Source organism: Emydura macquarii, unplaced genomic scaffold, assembly GCF_026122565.2.
Source record: "Emydura macquarii macquarii isolate MOO-44397 ecotype Brisbane River unplaced genomic scaffold, CSIRO-AGI_Emac_v2 contig_1253, whole genome shotgun sequence".
NCBI lineage: Eukaryota > Metazoa > Chordata > Testudines > Chelidae > Emydura > Emydura macquarii.
The window spans coordinates 49,869,798-49,890,195 of record NW_027131390.1 but is presented as its reverse complement, the minus strand read 5'-3'; the positions used below and the strand labels follow the sequence as shown (position 1 = coordinate 49,890,195).

Genomic DNA, 20,398 nt, shown 5'->3' with positions numbered 1-20,398 from the left:
ATGGAGTTTTATATATTAAAAAAAAAAAAAAAAAGGGTCTACTTTTGAAAATATAACTCTCACACTCTGGGTGAAATCTTGGTTCCTTTGAAGTCAATGGCAAAACTCTCCTTGACTTAAATGGGGCCAAGATTTCACCCTACCTAAGTCTGTGCCTATACAGCACCTCTCATGCATAAATGATAGGTGATCTAGATATTTTCAGTGCACTTTAAGAAACAAAGTTCTGTTTTCAGGCTCATGTTTCTAGTAAACAAGGAAGAGAAATGTGAGAATCTGTTGGATGTATAAGTAGAAGCGTGTTTAAATAGACTGTTTTACAAAGTTCAAAATTTTCAAAGCTATTAGCAAGACTTTACATTTATTGAGAGCTTATCTTGAATATGAGGATATATACAGGGAATGGGTGCAATCTCCTTCTACTGATCTAATGTCCAAACCAAACTGCACTATCTACTAGAATATAATGTAGATTGATGGCCAAATTAGTTTAGACAAGTAGCCACCAAACTGTCATACCATCAAGAAGCTTCAAATTTTCTTTTATACCAGTGGTAAAATTTTCTGAAATTATGTGATTTGGGGTTTTAATAGTTTATCCCATGGATCCTGCGGTGTTGTTAGCTAAACTGTCAAGGGTCACATCTCTTCCAGGAGCTTTAGCTCCAGAGTGAAAATCCCAGATTTGCTCCTGGAGATTTCACTAGTTAGCCTTTGCATTGCTGATGTGCTGTCTTTGTTTGGTATCATTAAATTTAAAGACTTGCTAATGGGTTTGAAAATTTTGAACTTTGCAAAATATTCCCATAGAGAGACAGTCCTTCTTATACTTCCCCATGTTTTCTGTACTCTTCTTCCACATTTTTATTACTAGGAACATTTTCATGAAAATGGGATTTTGTTTCTTAAACAGCTCTTAAGTGCTCTGAAAAAAAGACTGTAAAAATGTCACCTTCTTTCTCAAGAGATCCACTCCCTGATGGCAGCTCAGGGAATTGGACATTCGGACCAGCTGCTGTAGAGTCAGGAAGCCCAGGAAAGCCCTGACTTCACAGCGGCCTGCTCGCTGGGTTGCAGAGGAGCTAGGGAGCTTGTGCTGAGCTCCATGGTAGCCCACCAGTTGGGTTGGTCCCTGACCGAAGCTGTAGGGATACCTGAAACCCATTTGCTTAGTATTCTTTCTGGTCATCCACCTAGATCAACGTTTCTCTTAGATTTATGCATCTTGTACATAATCTAGACCTGTATATCTCTTACTTCCATAATCTGTACACCTGAATTCTTATTTATTTAATACTCAGTCTCCTTTGTATTGTTTTCCTTCCTTTTGCAGGCTCCAATGTTCTCCTGGCCCCGACTGAGAGATGCTGACCCTATTCTCCGTTGTGAGATGGCTTCCACTGGGGAGGTACCGTTCACGTTTTTTACCAAGCTTTATTTAACAGATACTGTTAATGATCTTGTAAGCGCATATATTCTGATGGAATCTGTATGCTTTTCTGAAAAGAACCAAGATCTTAAAAAATGTAAAATTGGGACATCTTTCCCACCCCCAACACACAGTTACCTGCCTTGTCTCTAGGAAAAAGACAAAACAAAAAAGGCATTCCTCTGAAGAACGTAATTTATTTGGCCACTGGATGTCCCTCTTCACCTGTGCCATCAGTCAGCGATGGTTTCCATGAAAGCATGAAATGTGTTTCTCAGAGAGAGCTGTCAGGTTCTGGAAAGTTCTCAGCGTGTCAGTACATTTTCTGAATCACCTGGTTTTTGACACACGTATATACAGCCTTCAGAATCCCAATCAATGCACATCAGAGTGGCAACCTCGGACTACAGGTCATGAGTGTTTGGTCTCAGAATGTACAGGTTACTTAATGGCAACAAATATGTGTAGGATATTTTTATGGTTGCCTGGTAACCAGCAAGATGTGTGCCGGGGAGCAAAATGAGAGAAAGAGTGAGTGTGAATAAAGTGGAGCAGTTGAAATATTGTCTCCAGGTAGGATGGTTGAAGTTTGGCTGTCTTTTCCAACCTGGCTGTTGACATATTGCAACTTTCTGATGAATTTCAGAAACCCATTCCAGTAAATATATGCTGGCATAGGCAATAACAGTTACAAAGCTGTAAGCCACTATCACTGCTGTGTGTATGGGTGTGTGTGTATGTGAGATACATATAAATGTATGGGTCTGATTTCCAGTTAAACTAAGACCCCTTTACACCACTCTGGTAGTGGAAAGTGGCCTTCAAATGGGCACAAATTACATTTACACTCACCTTAAGGCCACCTCTACACTCTCAGAGTAATGTAAAGGAGCCTTAGTATAAATGACAATCAGGCCTTTATGTAGGGTTGAAATAATCTCATGTTTCCTGCTTCTCTCTGGTACTCTTTTATCCTTCTCTTCATATTGTGTGTGAAATCAGTATAGCAGCTGATTTGCTTTCATTGTAGTTAAGGGACAGGAAAAAACCCACATGTCCTACCTACTTCCAGAAGGGAATTGACTCCACTGGGGAGCGGGAGTGGGGGGAGAGGGAAGAGGGAGAAAGAAACAAAAATATAGTCAAGGGGGCAAATTACTTTTGTTGAGCTTTAGATGGTGGTAGAGAACATTTTAGTCATAAAAGAGAGATTATTAACTTTTACGAGTTAGAAAGATCCATATTCACAAATGCCATAAAACATGAGAGTTATGAAGGTCTTTCTTACAAATGAAGTAAGGATAATAACTCTCTACTGGTAAAATGCTCCATTATGCTGCAAAGACATTTTAACACACACACGACTTGTGTTGGGCTTGTATCCACCATCTGCCCTGGAGAAGGCACAGGCCATATTTTGCTTAAAGTAGAGTTTTACAGTTATAGTTAGTATAGTTATAGTTAGCATAGCCAGTTTTCCCTCTCCTGGGGACTCCCTCCCACTGGTTTGGAACTTTGCCCAGTGTTCTCGTGTTCAAGAATTGCATCTCCTGCCCTTGCTTCTTCTCCATGAGCAACAATCATTAACACCGCCTCTACTGCTTGGGTGAGATGCATATATCTGCAAAATGCAGCATTTGTCACTCATTTCCACCAAGAATTCTCCAAGCTCGTGAGCTTCATCCAAGGAGATGGCTGGGAGGCCCCACTCTGATCCAGGCCACGGAGATTATTATCCCCAATAAATGAGCAGTGCCTATCTAAGCACGTTTAGGAGTGGAGTTGGCAGTGCCTAAGCCCGATGACTTCCTCCAGGGCTTCCTGTGAGAGTAGGGTTCACAAGGACAGATCCCCATTCAGGACTTTTCACAAGAGATGCGATCCCTTCTCAAGCCTCCAAGGTTGGGTCAAACCTTGCACATGAATTCTAAGTGACTGGCACTGCTGAAAACCCTCAAGCTGGAGGGTAAAGTGCACAAGAAGAAAGAACTGCCAATTCTGTTGATGACTCCATCTCTGAGACACAAGGACTGTCACCTGTTAGTTCTGTCTAGGAGCATGGGTACTCATCGTCGGTACCAGCTTGCTCATCCAAGGACTGCATTACCTCCTAAAGCGTGCCAGAACCATCAGTCCTGACCATTTGAACCCCCAGGACACTGATATGAATAGAGATATATGCAACACTGGAGGATATATTCCTCCTTTGTCCACAGTCTCCCATACTCTCTAGCTTGACCCGGCTGAGGGAACAAGACTGGTGTACAACAAGACTGGTGTACAAGCATTGAAGGGTATGTGCTGTTTAGGAAAGACAAAAATAAAGGCAAAAGTGGTGGAGTAGCATTGTATATCAATGATGAGGTAGACCGTAAAGAAATTGGAAGTAATGGAATTGATAAGACCGTTTGGGAAAAAAATTACTAGAGTTTCATCTGGGATAGTGCTTGGGGTGTGCTACAGACCACCGGGATCTGATTTGGACATGGATATAGACCTCTTTAAGGCTTTCAGTGAAGTAAAAAGCTATCTCTTGGAGGTCAGAACATGTAGAGATAAAGTGAGAAAGGCCAAAAGACAAGTAGAGCTGGACCTTGCAAAGTGAATTAAAACCAATAGTAAAAGGTTCTATAGTCATATAAATAGGAAGAAAACCAAAAAAGAGGTGGGACCGCTAAACACTGAGGATGGGATGGAGGTTAAAGATAATCTAGACATGGCCAAATATCTAAACAAATACTATGCCTCTGTCTTTAATGAGGCAAATGATGATCTTGAGGAAATTGGTAGGGTGGCTAATGGGAAAGAGAATATGGAGGTAGAAATTATCACATTCGAGGTAGAAGCCAAACTCGAACAGCTTAATGGGATTAAATCAGGGGGGCTGGATAATCTCCATCCAAGAATATTAAAGTAACTAGCATATCACATAAAACTGCAAGCCCATTAGCAAGGATTTTTAATGAAATCTGTAAACTCAGGGGCTGTACTGTATGACTGGAGAATTGCTAACGTAGTTCCTATTTTTAAGAAAGGGGAAAAAAAAGTGATCCGGATAACTGCAGGCCTGTTAGTTTGACCTCAGTACTTTGCAAGCTCTTGGAAAAAATTTTGAAAGAGAAAGTAATTAAGGACATCGTGGTTAACGGTAATTGGGTTAAAACACAACATGGCTTTATAAAAGGTAGATCATGCCAAACCAACCTGATCTCCTTTTTTGAGATTATAGATTTTTTAGACAAAGGGAATGCGATGGATCTAATTTACCTAGATTTCAGTAAGGCATTTGATATGGTTCCACATGGGGAATTATTAGTTAAATTGGAAAAGATGGGGATTAATATGAAAATTGAAAGGTGGATAAAGAACTGATTAAAGGGGAGACTACAACGGGTCATATTGAAAGATAAACTGTCAGGCTGCAGAGAAGATACTAGTGAAGTGCCTCAGGGATTGGTCTTGGGACCAATGTTATTTAATCTTTTTATTACTGACCTTGGCACAAAAAGTGGGAGTATGCTAATAAAGTCTGCGGATGACACAAAGTTGGGAGGTATTGCCAATACAGAGAGGGTCTGTACAGAAGATCTGGATGACCTTGTAAGAAATAGAATGAAATTTAATAGTGGAAAGTGCAAGGTCATGCATTTAGGGACAGTAACAAGAATTTTTGCTATAAGCTGGGGATGCATCAGTTGGAAGTGACAGAGGAGGAGAGGGACCTGGGCGTATTGATTGGTCACAGAATAACTATGAGCTGCCAATGTGATGTGGCCATGAAAAAAGCTAATGTGATCCTTGGATGCATCAGACAAGGAATTTCCAGTAGAGATAGGGAAGTGTTAGTACCATTATACAAGGTGCTGGTGAGACCTCATCTGCAATACTGTGTGCAGTTCTGGTCCTCCATGTTTAAGACAGATTAATTCAAACTGGAACAGGTGCAGAGAAGGGCTACTAGGATGATCTGTGGAATGGAAAACCTGCCTTATGAGAGAAGACTCAAAGAGCTTGGTTTGTTTGGCCTAACCAAAAGAAGACTGAGGGGAGATATTATTGCTCTGTATAAATATATCAGAGGGATAAATACCAGGGAGGGAGAGGAATTATTTAAGTTCAGCGCCAATGTGGACATAAGAACGAATGGATATAAACTGGCCATCAGGAAGTTTAGACTTGAAATTAGGTGCAGATTTCTAACCATCAGAGGAGTGAAGTTCTGGAATAACCTTCCAAGGAGAGCAATGGGGGCAAAAAACCTAGGTGGCTTCAAGACTGAGTTTGATAAATATATGAAGGGGATGCTATGATGGGACAGCCCAGTTTGGCAATTGACTGATCTTTGACTACTGGTGGTAGATATGCCAATGGCCTGTGAAGGGATGTTAGATGGGGTGGGTTCTGAGTTATTACAGAGAATTCTTTCATGGGTGTCTGGCTGGTGAGCCTTGCCCACATGCTCAGTGTTTAATTGATCATCATATTTGGGGTCATGAAGGAATTTTCCCCCAGGGCAGATTGGCAAAGGCTCTGGGTTTTTTCACCTTCTTCTGTAGCATGGGGCATGGCTCACCTGCTGGTGGATTCTCTGTACCTTAAAGTCTTTAAACCATGATTTGAGGACTTTAATAACTCAGTCATAAGTTAGAGGTTTATTACAGGAGTGGGTGGGTGAGATTCTGTGGCCCGCATTGTGCAGGTGGTCAGGCTAGATGATCATCTTGGTCCCTTCTGACTTTAGAGTCTGAGTTTATTTCCCATATTTCCCAGTCCTGAAGAAGGAGGGTGGAGACCCATTCTGGACCTCTGGCAATTAAACATCTTTATTCAAAGTTTGAAATTCAGGATGGTTACGGTAGCATTGATATTCCCCTCCATACGAAAGGGGATATGGTTTGTGGCTATCGACATAAAGAACATCTACATGAAAGTATGCATCCATCTTTCCCATGAAAGGCTCCTGTGGTTTACGGTGGGCCAAGAATATTTCCAGTTCAGAGTCCTTCCCTGTGGGCTTGTAATAGTGCCCTGACTGTTCACAAAACTTTTCTTTGTAGTGGCTGCCCAAAAGAGACATCAGAGTTGTACAGTTTCCCCATATCTGGATGATTGGCTCTTGGTAGGTTGCTCCTACCAAAAGTTCAAGTCGACAATGGAGTTTCTGCTCCATCATCTAGCAACTTGGGCATCTGCATAAACAAAGAAAAGTCCATTCGATTACTCACCTAGACTGTAAACCTCACTGGAGCAACACTGGCCTTTGTTTCTGAGAGAGCTTTCCATGTTGCAGAAAGTTTCCACTTAAGGAGCAGCCTCATAGCACGGATTTCTTGCAGACCAAGAACCATAGTCACTTTTAGACCACCTGGCCACATGCATTTATCTACAATATCTGCCGGCCTGGCTCCCGTCGGTCTACTTACCAAAGATCACATTGACTCCAGAGTGACTGTTCCTGCCAAAATCATCGTTTCCCTCACCTGGTGGTTGAATCTGGACAGAGCAAGAGCAGGTGTTCCCTTCAACACTTCCACTCCCAGTGCCACCATCATGACACACGCTTCCTTTTTAAGTTGTGGTGCTCACCTAAACAACCATTGTTGAAGGTACTTGGACCCCATGGGAGGCCAGACTGCACATCAACGTAGTAGAATTGAGAGCAGTCCACTTGGCTAGCAGAGCCTGTCTCCCACTCCATTCATTTGCTCCGTATCCAAGTGATGTAAGACAACATCACCTTGGTTTTTTACATTAATAACATGGTAGAGCAAGTTCTTTTCCACTTTTCCTAGAAGCAGTCAGGCTTTGGAACTGGTGCATCAGAAACCTCATCACTATCCAAGCCTTATTCCTCCCAGGTGCTCAGAGCTCTTTAGCAGACAACCTGAGCAGCCACTTCACGGCAGACCATGAGTAGTAGCTTCATGACTCTGTCCTTAGTGGAATATTCACTCAGTGGGATCTCTTTGCATCCCAAATGAACAGAAAACATCACATGTACTGCTCCAGAGGAGCTATGGACCAGAGCTCCTAGCACAATGCTCTTCTGTTGTCATGGACAAATGATATCAGATATTACTTTACTCCTGTTTTCTTGCTACCACAGGGTCTGAGAAAGATCTGTCATGATAGGGCCAGAGTAATTCTTCTAGCACACAATTGATCCAGGCAGTTTCGGTTCCCAGAGCTCCTGAAAATGTCAATCTGCTCCCTGATCAGGATCTGCCACTTCCTGGACCTCCTAACTCAAGAGAGGGGCAGAATCAGACACCCCACAACGGCCTGGGATTTGGATGGGCATCAGAAATAGAACACTTCTGTTCAGCATCCGTTCCGTCTATCCTTACCCAAAGCAGGAAGGACTCAACTAGGACCTGCTACCTAGCTAACTGGAGACATTTCTCTGAGTGCAGCATAATCAACATTTTCCAGCCACTGCAGATATTCCAGTTGTTATAGATTCTCTCCTCTCTCTATAAAACTCAAGCCTCCCTGTTAGCTCATTGTGGGTCCACTTTCCAGCAATTAGTGCCTTCCTCCCTCTGATAGATGGACATTCTGTTTTCACCCAGCCAACTACAGTAAAATTCATGGGGGGTCTAGTCAGGACCTTTCCACCAGTGATCAAACCTACACCTCAATTAGATCTCAATCTTGTACCATCAACACTCAACAGATCGCCGTCTAAACCCTTGGCAACATGCTCCATGTCCCTCCTGTCCATGAAAGTTTCATTTTTAAGTTGCTATCACTTCAGCCAGAAGGGTGAATGACTTGGGAGCCCTTATGGCAGACCCTCCTTATATGGTTTTTCACAGGGAAAAGTTATCCCTTCGCCTCTATCCTAAGTTCCTCCCCAAGGTTGTTTCTGAATTCCATGTCACCCAAAGTATCCACTTCCCTGTCATTTGTCTGTCAAAGAGACAAGATTCCATTCCCTTGATGTGAGACGTCCCCTGGCTGTTCTGTCAGCAAAGGGCCGAACCGATTAGAAAATCAGCAAGAAGTTTTCTCGACATAGCAGAAAGATCACACGGTCAAGCAATATCCACTCAGAGAATCTCCAAGTGAGTTCCTGAGTGCATCAATGAGTGCTACAAGTTAACATGCATGCTTCTTCCTCCTGTCGGAGTCAGAGCACTCCATGAGGGTGCAAGCTGCTGCTACTGCATCCCTCCAGGACGTTCCAATACTAGACTTATGCAGAGCGGCCACCCATTTTCATGACATTTGGGCTAATTCTGGTCTCTGCTGCAGATGTAGCAGTGGGAACTGCGGTACTACAAGCATCTTTTCTGCCAGCTTCCTCACCCCATCTTCCAGTCTGAGCATGGCTTGTCAGTCAGCCATGTGTGGAATACACATGGAGACCGGCTCTCGAAGAACAAATGGAGGTTGCTTAGCTGTAAAAGGACATGTGATCCCTATCTGTATTCCACTATCTGCCCTTTTCCCTTCTGCTACGGATCCCATTGGATTCGTGTAAGAAGAGAAACTGGAGAAGCCTCAACCTGCACTGCCTCTTATGCCCTTGACTGGGGGTGCGAGGAAACCTACCGTGGATGTGTGGGCCAATGGACACCATTTGCTAAAATTTCCCGATGCAGGCATGTGACACGCATGCATACCCTCATGTGAAATACAGATAGGGACCAGACATCTCGAAGAACTTCCAGTTACAGGTAAATAACCTCCATTTTTCTGCTGCAGACTTTGCATTCATGCACAGACGCACAGTTGCGTGTCTAATATTCCCTGTCATTTAAGCATTAAGTCATATTAAACATTTTGTAACATGCTCACATACTGTGAACCAGAAGCTGGGTTTTGGTGTCCAAACAACTCAGAGTGGAATTCATTTATGTTGCTCCATGGTGTGCTGCCTGAGAGCAAAGCATTGCTTAATTAAAAACGTAAGATTCATCTGTGCTGATCTGCTTTTTCCCTGTTGCCTCAAGAGAAGTCAATCCTAGTGCAAAAGAAAGAGGGGAAACTAGCATGCTTTAAACAGAATGTTGAATGATGGTTTTTGTAATTGTTTTTTGTTTCTCACTCCTCTGCCTTGTTCTTCTCTCCCAGGTTGCGTGCTTTGGGGAGAATATCCATTCTGCCTTCCTCAAGGCAATGCTCTCCACAGGGTTCAAGTTGCCACAGAAGGGAATTCTGGTTGGAATCCAGGTGAGCTCCAAGAGTTTGAAAATCAGAGCAAAGAAAGAGCAGACAATATGGAGACTGGGTAACTGGCACTTCCCTTTCCATTTGCTTTTTTATGTTGGCTTTAAATGGAAGCTCTCTGCAGGAGGTTCTTTCTACAGCCACAGCTTTCAAAGAGAATGACCGGTAAAACTTTGGACTCTCTTGCAATAGGGGGATTTTCACTAGATGCCACACAGTGGGCCTAATCCTTCCCTCACCTAAACTCACACAGCATCCGTTGGCTTTCCTGGGAGCTGTAGGGAGAGCGTAGATGAGGGCAGAGTCAAAACTATTGACCCCTACAGGGCAGGATTAACCCCTACTGGTTGGAGATGGGTCTGAGTTGCCTTACTGTGGTGGATCTAGCCCACATCGCATCTAACCAAAGATCCCTCCCAATAAGAAATCAAAGGCTGCCCCCCACCTGCACAAAGTGCTCATGACTCTCATGCATTTCTCTCTGTTTCGGACGCTTGAGCTTTCTGTCAGATCACAGCCACACTGCTGCATAAGCCCATAAGGCATTTAGCCCCTCCCGCAACCAAGTGGGACTCCACTCATCTGCACACTTCATAATCTGTACAGCAAATGGCTGTCTCTGTCCCTCCATCTCCACAAAGATTGCATTGCTAGACAGAGCTGGAATAGTGTCTCCTAGATTTATTTAGTAGAGGACCACTAGGAGACACTTAAACGATACCACCCCATCTTATTCAGAAGAAAAATGATTAGTTACACAAATAGGCATGTAGTTCCTACGTACACAAATTCTACCATTATACTCACAGACAAAGATGAAAGTGTGTATCAGTGGGTGATCAGTCCACTGACCACAAAGTGAAGTGCGACCTAATAATCCTGGTACCTAACAGTACCCTTTGGATGTTATTTGGAGCACTCTTGCAAATTATCAAAACTACTCCTTTTATAGCCTATTATAATTAATTAATATTAAATAGTCCTTTACCATAATTAGAGGTCCCGCACCTTCTTATTGGTTCTTTACATTACGCTTTATTTAAATTAACATAGGCACAACTGTTCTTCCCATACTATCAGCATAGATAGCATTTTAATGAAACATTCACAGTTCTCAAAAACACTTGCTAAAAACCTTGCTCAGATCAACTATAACCAACACATAAAAGTAATGTAACCGTAGGTCATGTCCTTGCTAACTCTTACTTTCCCAGAACGCTCTGTCTCCAACTTATCTCTGACTTTATCACACTGGCAACTTCATTTCCCACACTCCTCTACACTTAGTTTGGGGCTTAAGTTAGCCTAACTTCTACCTATTTCTTAACCCAAACCATTTTATAGACTACATCCCCAGAACCCATGGCAGGCCACAGCACTCTCAGCCTGCAGGCCCCCCTCGTGGAATATCAGAGCCATCTTTTGTAGGTAAATGGCTCCTTCCCAGTTTGGGGCCTGGATCTGGGGATCCATCCCTTACTGTCAGCATCACCTCGGTCACTGTAAGTGGCAGCAAATTTAAATGCGGTCATTGTGGAAGTCCTTCAGTGCAAGGGCTTCTACAGAGGGAAGCTAAGGAGATATTTGCCTTGGGAAAAGCACTGGTCCATTATAGTTCTGGATCTGTAATGAGACTATGCATCTCGAGATAAAAATGTTGCTAGGCAAAAAACTAAGTACTGCTTCTGTACACTGGGGTAATTACCATCTGCAGGACATATTGAAGTCAGATATGCTCATAAATCTCTTCAAGGTCTTGTTTGTTCCTCAGATGATCAATCACATCACCTGAGACTGGAAAATTCTAAGATCCCATAAAAACAATTGATGGCCCTGTGCCATCTCCCTGCTGTGCTTGTAATAAGCTTACATCCTACATGGTTGCACAAAGTCAATAAAAAAATAATTAAAATAACACCAGTTCTCCAGCCAGTAGGTGATTATTACAGACGCTATCACAGTAAAAGTGAATCGGGCCCCAGGGTTCAATGGTAGAAGGGAGCCTTCGGGGAGTTTGAAAGGGTTGTAGGGTAAAGTCTCTTCTTCTGCCAGTGGAGGCTGCCTTGGAGATGACTGATAACAAGGCAACACGTAAATCAACTGCACTAGGGAGAACGTAGTGTTGATCCCAACTTTCTTCTTAGACTCATCAGAATGATAAATGGATTCAAATCACAGCTGCTAATTACTACAAACATGCAGAAAAGTGCTTGCTTGACATCCAGAGATAGTTTAATGTCAGACCCTGGGCTCTTCCCATAGAGAGCATGCCCTGCAGTTGGTATCTTCACAGCTAATCATTGCAGGGCTAACATTTTGAAATACCAGCTCAAGAAAACACTGATGTATAAAATTGGAGCCTGTTTGCCTGGTGCTAGTGCTCCAGGGGAAATAAGCAGCAAGCAGTAATTTGCGTTCTGTAGAGGATTAGTGTGATGTCTGCACCAGCACCTGTTAATCTGAGCCGAATGGTGCTTGGGAGAAAGGTCTCTATCTCCTCCCCCCCCCCCCCCCAAAAAACAAAACAAAACAAAACAAAACACCACCAAACAAACTTTAAAGAGCACACAAGGTGCTGTCTGTTTTGTTAATAAGTGTTATACAGTTGGAACAGAAAACAGCAAATCAGGGAATAAAGCCTTCTCCCGGCGCTTCGGCACAGCGTGTTATTTAGATAATTAAACTGCAAAGTGGTACAAGTGTGGTTGAAACAATGAGAGAGAGAAACAAAGTATAGTGGCGTGAGCAGACACTGCTATAAACAGGCAAGAAAAAAGGAAGCCCCTCTTTGCAAATAATGAGCTGTGAGAGGGTGGAGGTACCTTGTGGCTTATAACAGTAGGAAGTGCCATTCATATTTCATTCACATACATTAGAGCAGACAACTCAAACTGACAAGGTGGCAATGTATCCTCATGTAGAAAATACAGATTCAGAAACAAACTGAACAGGATCCATAACCCCCAAGGACTTCACTATCATGCACATCATGATCATTCAGAACTTCGTCGCAGGGTAGAGTTCCCACAGCACGGGCCCCTGGCACTTGAGCTGCAGAATAATCTCTCTTAGCTGTTGTGATGCACTTGGTTGAGCTGCTGATTCCATCCAGGAGAGGGCACAGCTATACTGGGGCAATAACCGGTTCATTACACTAGTCCATAGGTGGCACATTTGATCTGCAGGGGATGTTAGGCCAGCTGAGCTGCACATAAACATTCCCTTTTGGATATTTCAGTGCTTGGTGATTAATGCCTTCATTTGCTTTCCAAGCTGGACTTTCAGGTCCTGCAGAGCTATCAGAGTATAAAAGGTAGAAATCAGAAGCCAAAATGGTGGCACATTTAGCTCCCCTGCCTGGGACCAGGGGACCCTGGCTTAATATACTGAGTTTCTTCACTCTAATACAGCTTTGTCTCATTTGTCTTAACTATCCAGTGATGAGGAGAGTACATCCCGCATAAGAAGGAGAAACATAACCAGAATTAAAAAAAGATATTTAATTTTCCTCAAAATTGTATCCCCCTGGCATATATTCTTCCCATCAAAGGCTCAGCTATGTTTTTGATCAAACATTATAAGTAGAACCAAAGATTTGTAATTAATGACACACAGCATCTTTGAGAGAGTCCCAAAGGTCCTGGTATATCACTAGTTTTCACCGCTACTTTGCTTTTCACCTTTAGAAAGGCTACTAGACAATGTCCATTCCTAAGTGCTGCTCATGGAGTAACCATCTTAAAAATAGCAAAGAGGCATTTCTTCTCATTTTCCTAGCATCACAATGCAGACTGGGTTATCAGCCAAGTCACTGCCAGGGGACTGAGCTCATAGTTCCTGCTGTAGACACATGGTCTAATAATCTGATGTTCCACAGAACTTTACAGGTCACATCTTCAGCTGGTCGAAATCAGTGGAGCACCACTGAAGTTAAATGGAGCTACTTCCATTTACAGCAGCTGAGGATCTGCTCCATTTTTTAATAATGGAGAAATCTGTGAAGCTATGGAAAGTGAGGGTGGCTAGAGCCCTATATTTGCCATTAAATATTTTATACAGGGAGAGTTGAAAAGCTCTTTTCATTTTCCTTCCTGATTGAGCTATTCAGTGATGCCTATAGGATGGACTGCATCTGTCTTACATCTGTGCTGCTAACCATGAAATGCTGAGAACAGTAAAGAAGTGTTTTATTTTTAAATCCCAGCTCTCTGAGTCGGTAGTTTCAGTGTAACCTTATACCATATCTGCCACCCTAGATCTTTAGGAGCAAAAAATGCTATCTGCCCCACACTGGTCTTAAGTGCAAAACTCAGGATCAAAGTATCAGAATTACTTAGCTTCATGGTTAGCCAGATGTTGGTGTAAATTGATGCAACTCCATTGAAGTCCCTGATTTACACCAGCTAAATTCTGGCCCCATCCCACTAGACAGACTCCCATCAATGCAAGAAGAATATTATAGGATATAAAACTTTTCCATTTAAAAAAAAAAGAAATAAACCTCCCCATCCCACAATAAATATCTTCCAGTAAGTAAATCTGCTTGTACTTTAGTTACTCATGGTTTCTTACACAGGTACTTTCAGTCAGCTTTTAAATCTGGGGCTGCTCAGATGCAAGCTGACAGCTGTAATTTCCTTTTTGTGGAGAGGCTGTTTTATGTGTCACAAGTGTTCAGTACAGGTTTGATAGAAGTTTATAATATTATTGTGAAAGCCAACGCCCCTGACCAGACGGCAGAGCAGTTTTCAGGCTGGAAAGCTGTCAGTCACATCACATTGTATATTTGTATTTTCCAGTTAGTGTACAGAACAGAAATGGCTTTAATATGAGGTTCTTGCCAGGTTCTGTAGAGCGCAAAAGACTTGTTGACTCACTTTCTTTCTTAGAAAATACTCTTACTCTGCCCTTCGTGACCTTTGCCACGGTTAGAGCATCAGCAGTTCCAGTGTGGAAAGTATTTTACATAGTCCTGCTTCTTTACTAGTCAGAGTCGCATTACAATTGAGAGTCAGAATGACTTCATAATGAAGAGGTCATACATTGCTTTTGATCTTTGCACTACTTAAACTCCCAAAGTACTGAGGCAGCATATGTCCTTACTAGAACGTTATTTCCATGTTGCACTAAAATGCCTGATGAATGTAAAGTCAAATGCAAATGTATAAAAGATGTTACGTCTTCATTTCTCCTATGTGGTTGCTGGGTTTGCGAGTGCATTATGAAAAAGACTTTCAAAGGTGCCTCGGGGATCTGAACACCGAACTTCATTAATTTCTAATGGAAATTGGGTGCCTAAATCCCTTGCACACACAGACTTCCCTGGATATAGTGGTATGTTTGCAAACATAGCACTCCAAAGCAACCCAAAGCCTGCAAGTGTTTTCCATCTGAAGCTAGTTCTTGAAAGTTCTTCCAGGTTTGGGACCAGGCATTGCTGCAGCTGGCTCTGAAATCAAGTGTTAGGGAGCTGCCTTAAAAAGAAAGGAGCTAAAACCTTTAGGAGGCTTGTCAAATATGTTGTAAAAGTCCAGTGGCCCTGACATTTATTATGCAGGGCCACTTCATAATTGCCATAAAACACTCTGGGGGCATGGACTGTGTTAGAATATTGAGGTATCTTGGCTGATATATCTGCCTCTTAACATATTCTGAAAAAGCCCCCTGGTGTCCAGTGAAGGGGAAAGTCACTGCCCTGTTGCTAGATCATAGCTTTGATGCTCTCTGTTGCATTTCCTTTCCAGCATTCCTTCCGTCCCAAATTCCTTGGCGTAGCAGAGCAGCTGCATGAGGAAGGTTTCAAGGTATGTTGTATTGGGTTTTAAAGCTAGAGGGTGTTTAGTTTTGATGTGAAAGCTGGCCAAGGGGCAGCAGAAGGGCTTCTTGAAACTCTCAGAGTTGAAACAAGGACAAAGAAAAACAAGAGACATACCACTTACGTTTTCAAAGTACAGAAAGGATGTTTAGTTGTTACTCCTGTTAAAGTCAATGAGAGTCACACAGCGAAACCACTGTACAATTCTTACATTGAACAAACAGGATTAATTGGCTAGAGCCAGGAGTTTTTACTTTCAAGGCTAGAAGAACTGCAGCCATTGCCATTGCCTGCAGCTCTAATGTCACCTTACGGGTCCTCCAGAGGCTCACTGAGTTCTCCAAGAAAAAGAAGCAAGTCGGGAAGTCATATTTTTAACACAAAAGGGGAAGGGAGAAAAAGCCCCTTTTATGATGGAAAATCTGTATGGGGCCTTTAATATATTACAGAGGAGCATCAGAGTGTACAAATTTGTATTGTCTTTTAAGTTCACTTCTAATTAGGAAAGTATGTGTCCAATGTAGAACCTGTTTTCTGGGTCATCTTGCATCCATTATCACTGGTGAACATTAAGATCATGACTGTAAAACATTAGGCTATATTTAATAGGACATTTTTAAGGAGAACTGGCAGGCACCCCCAGGGTACTCATGTAAATATTAGATGTATTGATGTGTTTTCTATATGGTACCATTCGCAGTAGGCGCTTAGGGGCTGGGTAAAATTTTCAAAAACACCCTAGTGATTTAGGAACCTAAATCCCATTGAAAATCAATGGGACTTGGACTCCTAAGGTGTTTTTGGCAATGTTATCCATTGTTTACTGTCATCCATCAGTCAGAAGAGCATTGATAACACTAACAATGGGAAAATTATGCTTCTGTGAGTGGGTTCTATGTATATAAACACACATAATCCAATGCCCAGTGGAATCAACAGGAGTCTTTCTATTGATTTAATTTGATCAGGTCCATACAGTACAATGTATGGTTAAATTTGAAGCATTTGTGTTATGAAGTATGCAATAATATATTTTCCCTCTCAATGCAGCTTTATGCCACAGAAGCAACTTCCAACTGGCTCAATGCCAATAGTGTACCTACAACTCCCGTGGCCTGGCCATCCCATGAAAGCCACAGTTCCAACCTCCCCCCAATCAGGAGGTAAGAGCTTAGCCCAGTTTGTGGAGACTATGGGAGTCTTTGGCAAAAGGTGAAGTCGGGGGAGAGGGGAAAATCCTGGCCCCACTGAGGTCAATGGCAGAACTCACATTGACTTCTATAGAGCCAGGATTTCACTCCAGGACTTTATGGGTCATTGTTCTGCTGTGGAAAGACGTAACTCAGCTCAGCCTATAATTGTTACGAGAAGAAAATTTACTTTTGTTTACTCAAGACGCGTGTATTTAATAGCACCCATTTCTTATAGCATTCGCACAATTTTACTCCAAGTCTTTCCTAGGCACCTCGCAGGTCACTGAGGCTCAGACCTTACCAAGGCATCAAGATATGATTACATTCTAGCATATGCAGCAGTGTATGTCGCAGCTTTAAAAGGGGCAGTTGGGATCGGAACCTTTTATGGTGCTGAGCACCTCCTGCAAACATCAAGGGGCACTGCAGGTGCTCAGCAGTTTGCAAGATCAGGTCCTTAATGGAGTTGCACCTAGTTACATGAAGGCTGAATTTAGCCCCATGTTAGGGTCATACAGGCAAGTCCGGGAAGTGAACCTCCAGCTGAGTCCCCGTGAAGTGCCTTAACCACTATCCCATCCTTCCTCAGGATGTAATATTCAATAAAAATTAGATTTGAAGGTGAATTAAAAAAGCCAGTGCTATTCAGCTGAACACACACACATTCATTGTGGATTTTCAGTAAGCAAAGTTTCCCTGAGTGTCTTCTGCATTGTCTTTTCAGCTTGATAAAAGAGGGGAACATAGACTTGGTCATTAACCTCCCCAACAGCAACACCAAGTTCGTCCATGATAATTATGTGATCCGCAGGATGGCTGTGGACAGCGGGATTGCTCTCCTCACTAATTTCCAGGTATTTCCTTTGCCATTCTTTCTTCTCGTAGCCCTGGTCTACACTTATCTGGTGATTCAGCGCCAGTCGACACTTGCGTAATTCCCGTTGACTGCTGGGCTTCCCTTCTGCGCAGCGTCTGCACTGCACTGCACTGACAGGAACTGTGTTCCCGTCGATGCAGCACTGCACTACTTGAAGGGGTGGTTTACCAGTGTCGACTTCCGGATCAATTGAGAGAGTCTTCACTGACCGCTCAATCGATCCAGAAAGGTCAATCTGACAGCGGCAACTTTGCTGCTGTCAGTGTAGACATACCCTTAGTCACTGTAGTGTCGAAAGTGCTGGGGCCATTTTGAACTTCAGATCCAATATTTCTGGTCCCCGTTCATGTTCGACAAATGATGATGTACCTGAAATTGCAGCACGGTGGTTGCTTGAATGCATTTTCTTTATTCTGTGCTGCAGAACGAGATTTAAAAAAATGCACAGGCTGGATCCTATGTCACTGCCTAGGGCCACTGATGTCTCAATTCCATCTTTAGAGAAAATTCTCCAGTACTGGCTCATTATAACGGCCGTAAAATATGCTTGGTAGCATATGTCTATCGTCGCTGTCTAAGCTCTGAACAAGAAGTTGCCCCCTCTTCAAAAATCTCAAAAAAAAATCATGTACTATTGCAATATGCCATCCACATGAATTTGATACTTACTGAGTCAGCTTCCTAACTGATAACAAGGCTTCATTTATCTGTTTGGGGTTTCTGACACACTATATTTCAGATATTGATATAGGTAGGGACGCTTGCCTTCCATTTGAAATCTGTGAATTCTAACCTACTTCTGAAGGGGACAGCTGGAGTCTGGCTCACAGCAGACCATCTCTCCTATTGTCTATGACATTCATTAAAGGACCATACTACTCCCACTGGAGTCAGTGACCAAATTCCTGTCGACTTTGATGGTCGCAAGGTCGGACCGCAAAGCTAGGAGTTGGAGTGCAAAAAACTGTGCTATAGTTTGAGCAAATAAAAAACAAACACAATGCTAAACTGCAACCTCATAGCCAAGTCTGAAAGGGACATCCCAGAGCTCTCTGTCTGAAAAATATGCACTGCCAATCAGAAAGGAGATCCCCCTTCAAGATTCAGTAATCTACTTGCCAATAAATTGTGTTCAGCTCTTTTATAGTAGATTTAATCCCTAAAGGGGGGAGAAATAACCCTATTTTTCTCTACGAAGTCTGGGATGAAGGAGAAAATAATATCTTACATATATATCAAGCCTTCCTCCTAAAGGATCCAAAAGCCTTTATAGGCTTGCAAGTTTGGCAATTTGCTGCTCAGGATGGGTCCTGGGTTGACATGGCATGGGACAGTTTGCAGGATCAGGGTGTAGAATTGGTGTGCTTGACTTTTATTAATCAGCCCCCTGGAAAAGGCTGCAAAATGATCATTCTCTGCTTTATATTTCCAGGTGACAAAGCTTTTTGCTGAAGCCATCAAATACTCTGGGAAAGTGGACTCTAAGAGTCTTTTCCACTACAGACAATTAAACACCAGCAATGCAGCATAGAAGAGCAGCCACCAGCATTAAATCCAAGTCTTCTCACACCAGGATAAAGGAGGAATCCTAATCCTGGCTGCTGAGATCATCTATCTAGCCCATATTTGGTTATTTCCATTTACTTCCTAGGATCTGATATGTTTATCTTTGTAACTTACAATGGAGACACGGTAACTCTTAACTAGCAATTCCAAGTCAGTCTTCCACCCTCAAGATGTTTGCTGGAAAACATTATCCATTCCCTCCCTCTTTGCAGCTAATATTCACTACCTGGTAGATTGGTAGATCCAGACCCTACTATGCTGGAGGAGACAGAAGAAAAAGTATATGGTCCTACACCTCGGTGGTTAACTCTGTCTTTTTATAATAATCCCTTTGAAAGTTCTTTCTGTGTTCTCCCTAAACAGCCCCTGCCTTATTCAGGCACAAGTGCTAGAGCCTGGTTCTCATCCCCATTGAACTGTCATGTCGTTTTTGTCTATTTTCTACTGTTGACTATCAAAATCTTTGTGACTTCCTTTTTTATAATAATCAGCCTTCTACTACTTGATACACCTGATGCTATCACAATGGCCTGCCATAGTATAGAACAACCACATATGATGAATATGACAGGAGCTCTTTAAAGTTAAAAGAACAAAAATTCACCGTTATTCTCTGACAGAAAATGATGGACATGCGGCTGTTCTTTCTTTGTTTCTCTTAACCCTGGCTGAGTGTCCTCTTTTACAGTCTGCAGATTTGATGGTGGTTTGTGCTGGAATCACGTCTGAATTCTGTTCAGTCCTTCATTTTGGAATTCTGTTTATATGAATCCCAGACCACTATCAATATATCATAGGGTTCTTTCTCAGTCTAATATATTGCTTCAAAGGAGGGTACTGCCAAAATGCCACCCTGTATTGCTCTCAAACATTTTGGATTATGATTGTGAACATTAAACTGGAATACTTTTAAAACGAGATCTGAGTGTTACAATTCTTAACTCATTCTGATGAAAATGCTCTCTCCTTTCCTCTCACCCGATGCTTCCTTCTGGACCTCATCCCATCCCAATGGTTATATTTGCTTTGCATTGAAGTAGCACTGAGGAGTCCCAGTCACGGACCAGGATCCCACTGTGCTAATGCAATATTTGTTTTCTCTGTTGCAGCAGTATTTACTGGCCCCAGTCAAGGATCAGTGGCCAGTTGTGCGAGGCTTAGTCCGCACACACACACACTAAAATGACTGGCCCTGCCCTATAGAGTTTATAATCTAAGTACTTTTTTCCCTCTCTCTGTTGCATATTTTTGTAACGAACTATGCTCTCTTTTAAAATTTATATGCAGTGCCTAGCCTTAGGAGGATTCAAAGAGGAATTGACACTTAAATATCTGGAGTTCAT

The 20,398-nt window shown here is 42.5% G+C and overlaps 1 protein-coding gene across 1 annotated transcript in view; it reads left to right on the top strand.

The window, feature by feature from the left end:
- CPS1 (carbamoyl-phosphate synthase 1) overlaps nt 1-19,973 on the top strand; it is a 124,913-nt gene extending 104,940 nt beyond the window's left edge. The window contains exons 34-39 of the mRNA XM_067548727.1: nt 1,334-1,408; nt 9,509-9,607; nt 15,349-15,408; nt 16,470-16,582; nt 17,337-17,466; nt 18,922-19,973. Of these exons, the coding sequence (XP_067404828.1) occupies nt 1,334-1,408; nt 9,509-9,607; nt 15,349-15,408; nt 16,470-16,582; nt 17,337-17,466; nt 18,922-19,020 (576 nt within the window). The 3' untranslated portion in view covers nt 19,021-19,973. The remainder of the gene's footprint in view (nt 1-1,333; nt 1,409-9,508; nt 9,608-15,348; nt 15,409-16,469; nt 16,583-17,336; nt 17,467-18,921) is intronic.
- Nucleotides 19,974-20,398: the final 425 nt, after the last annotated feature.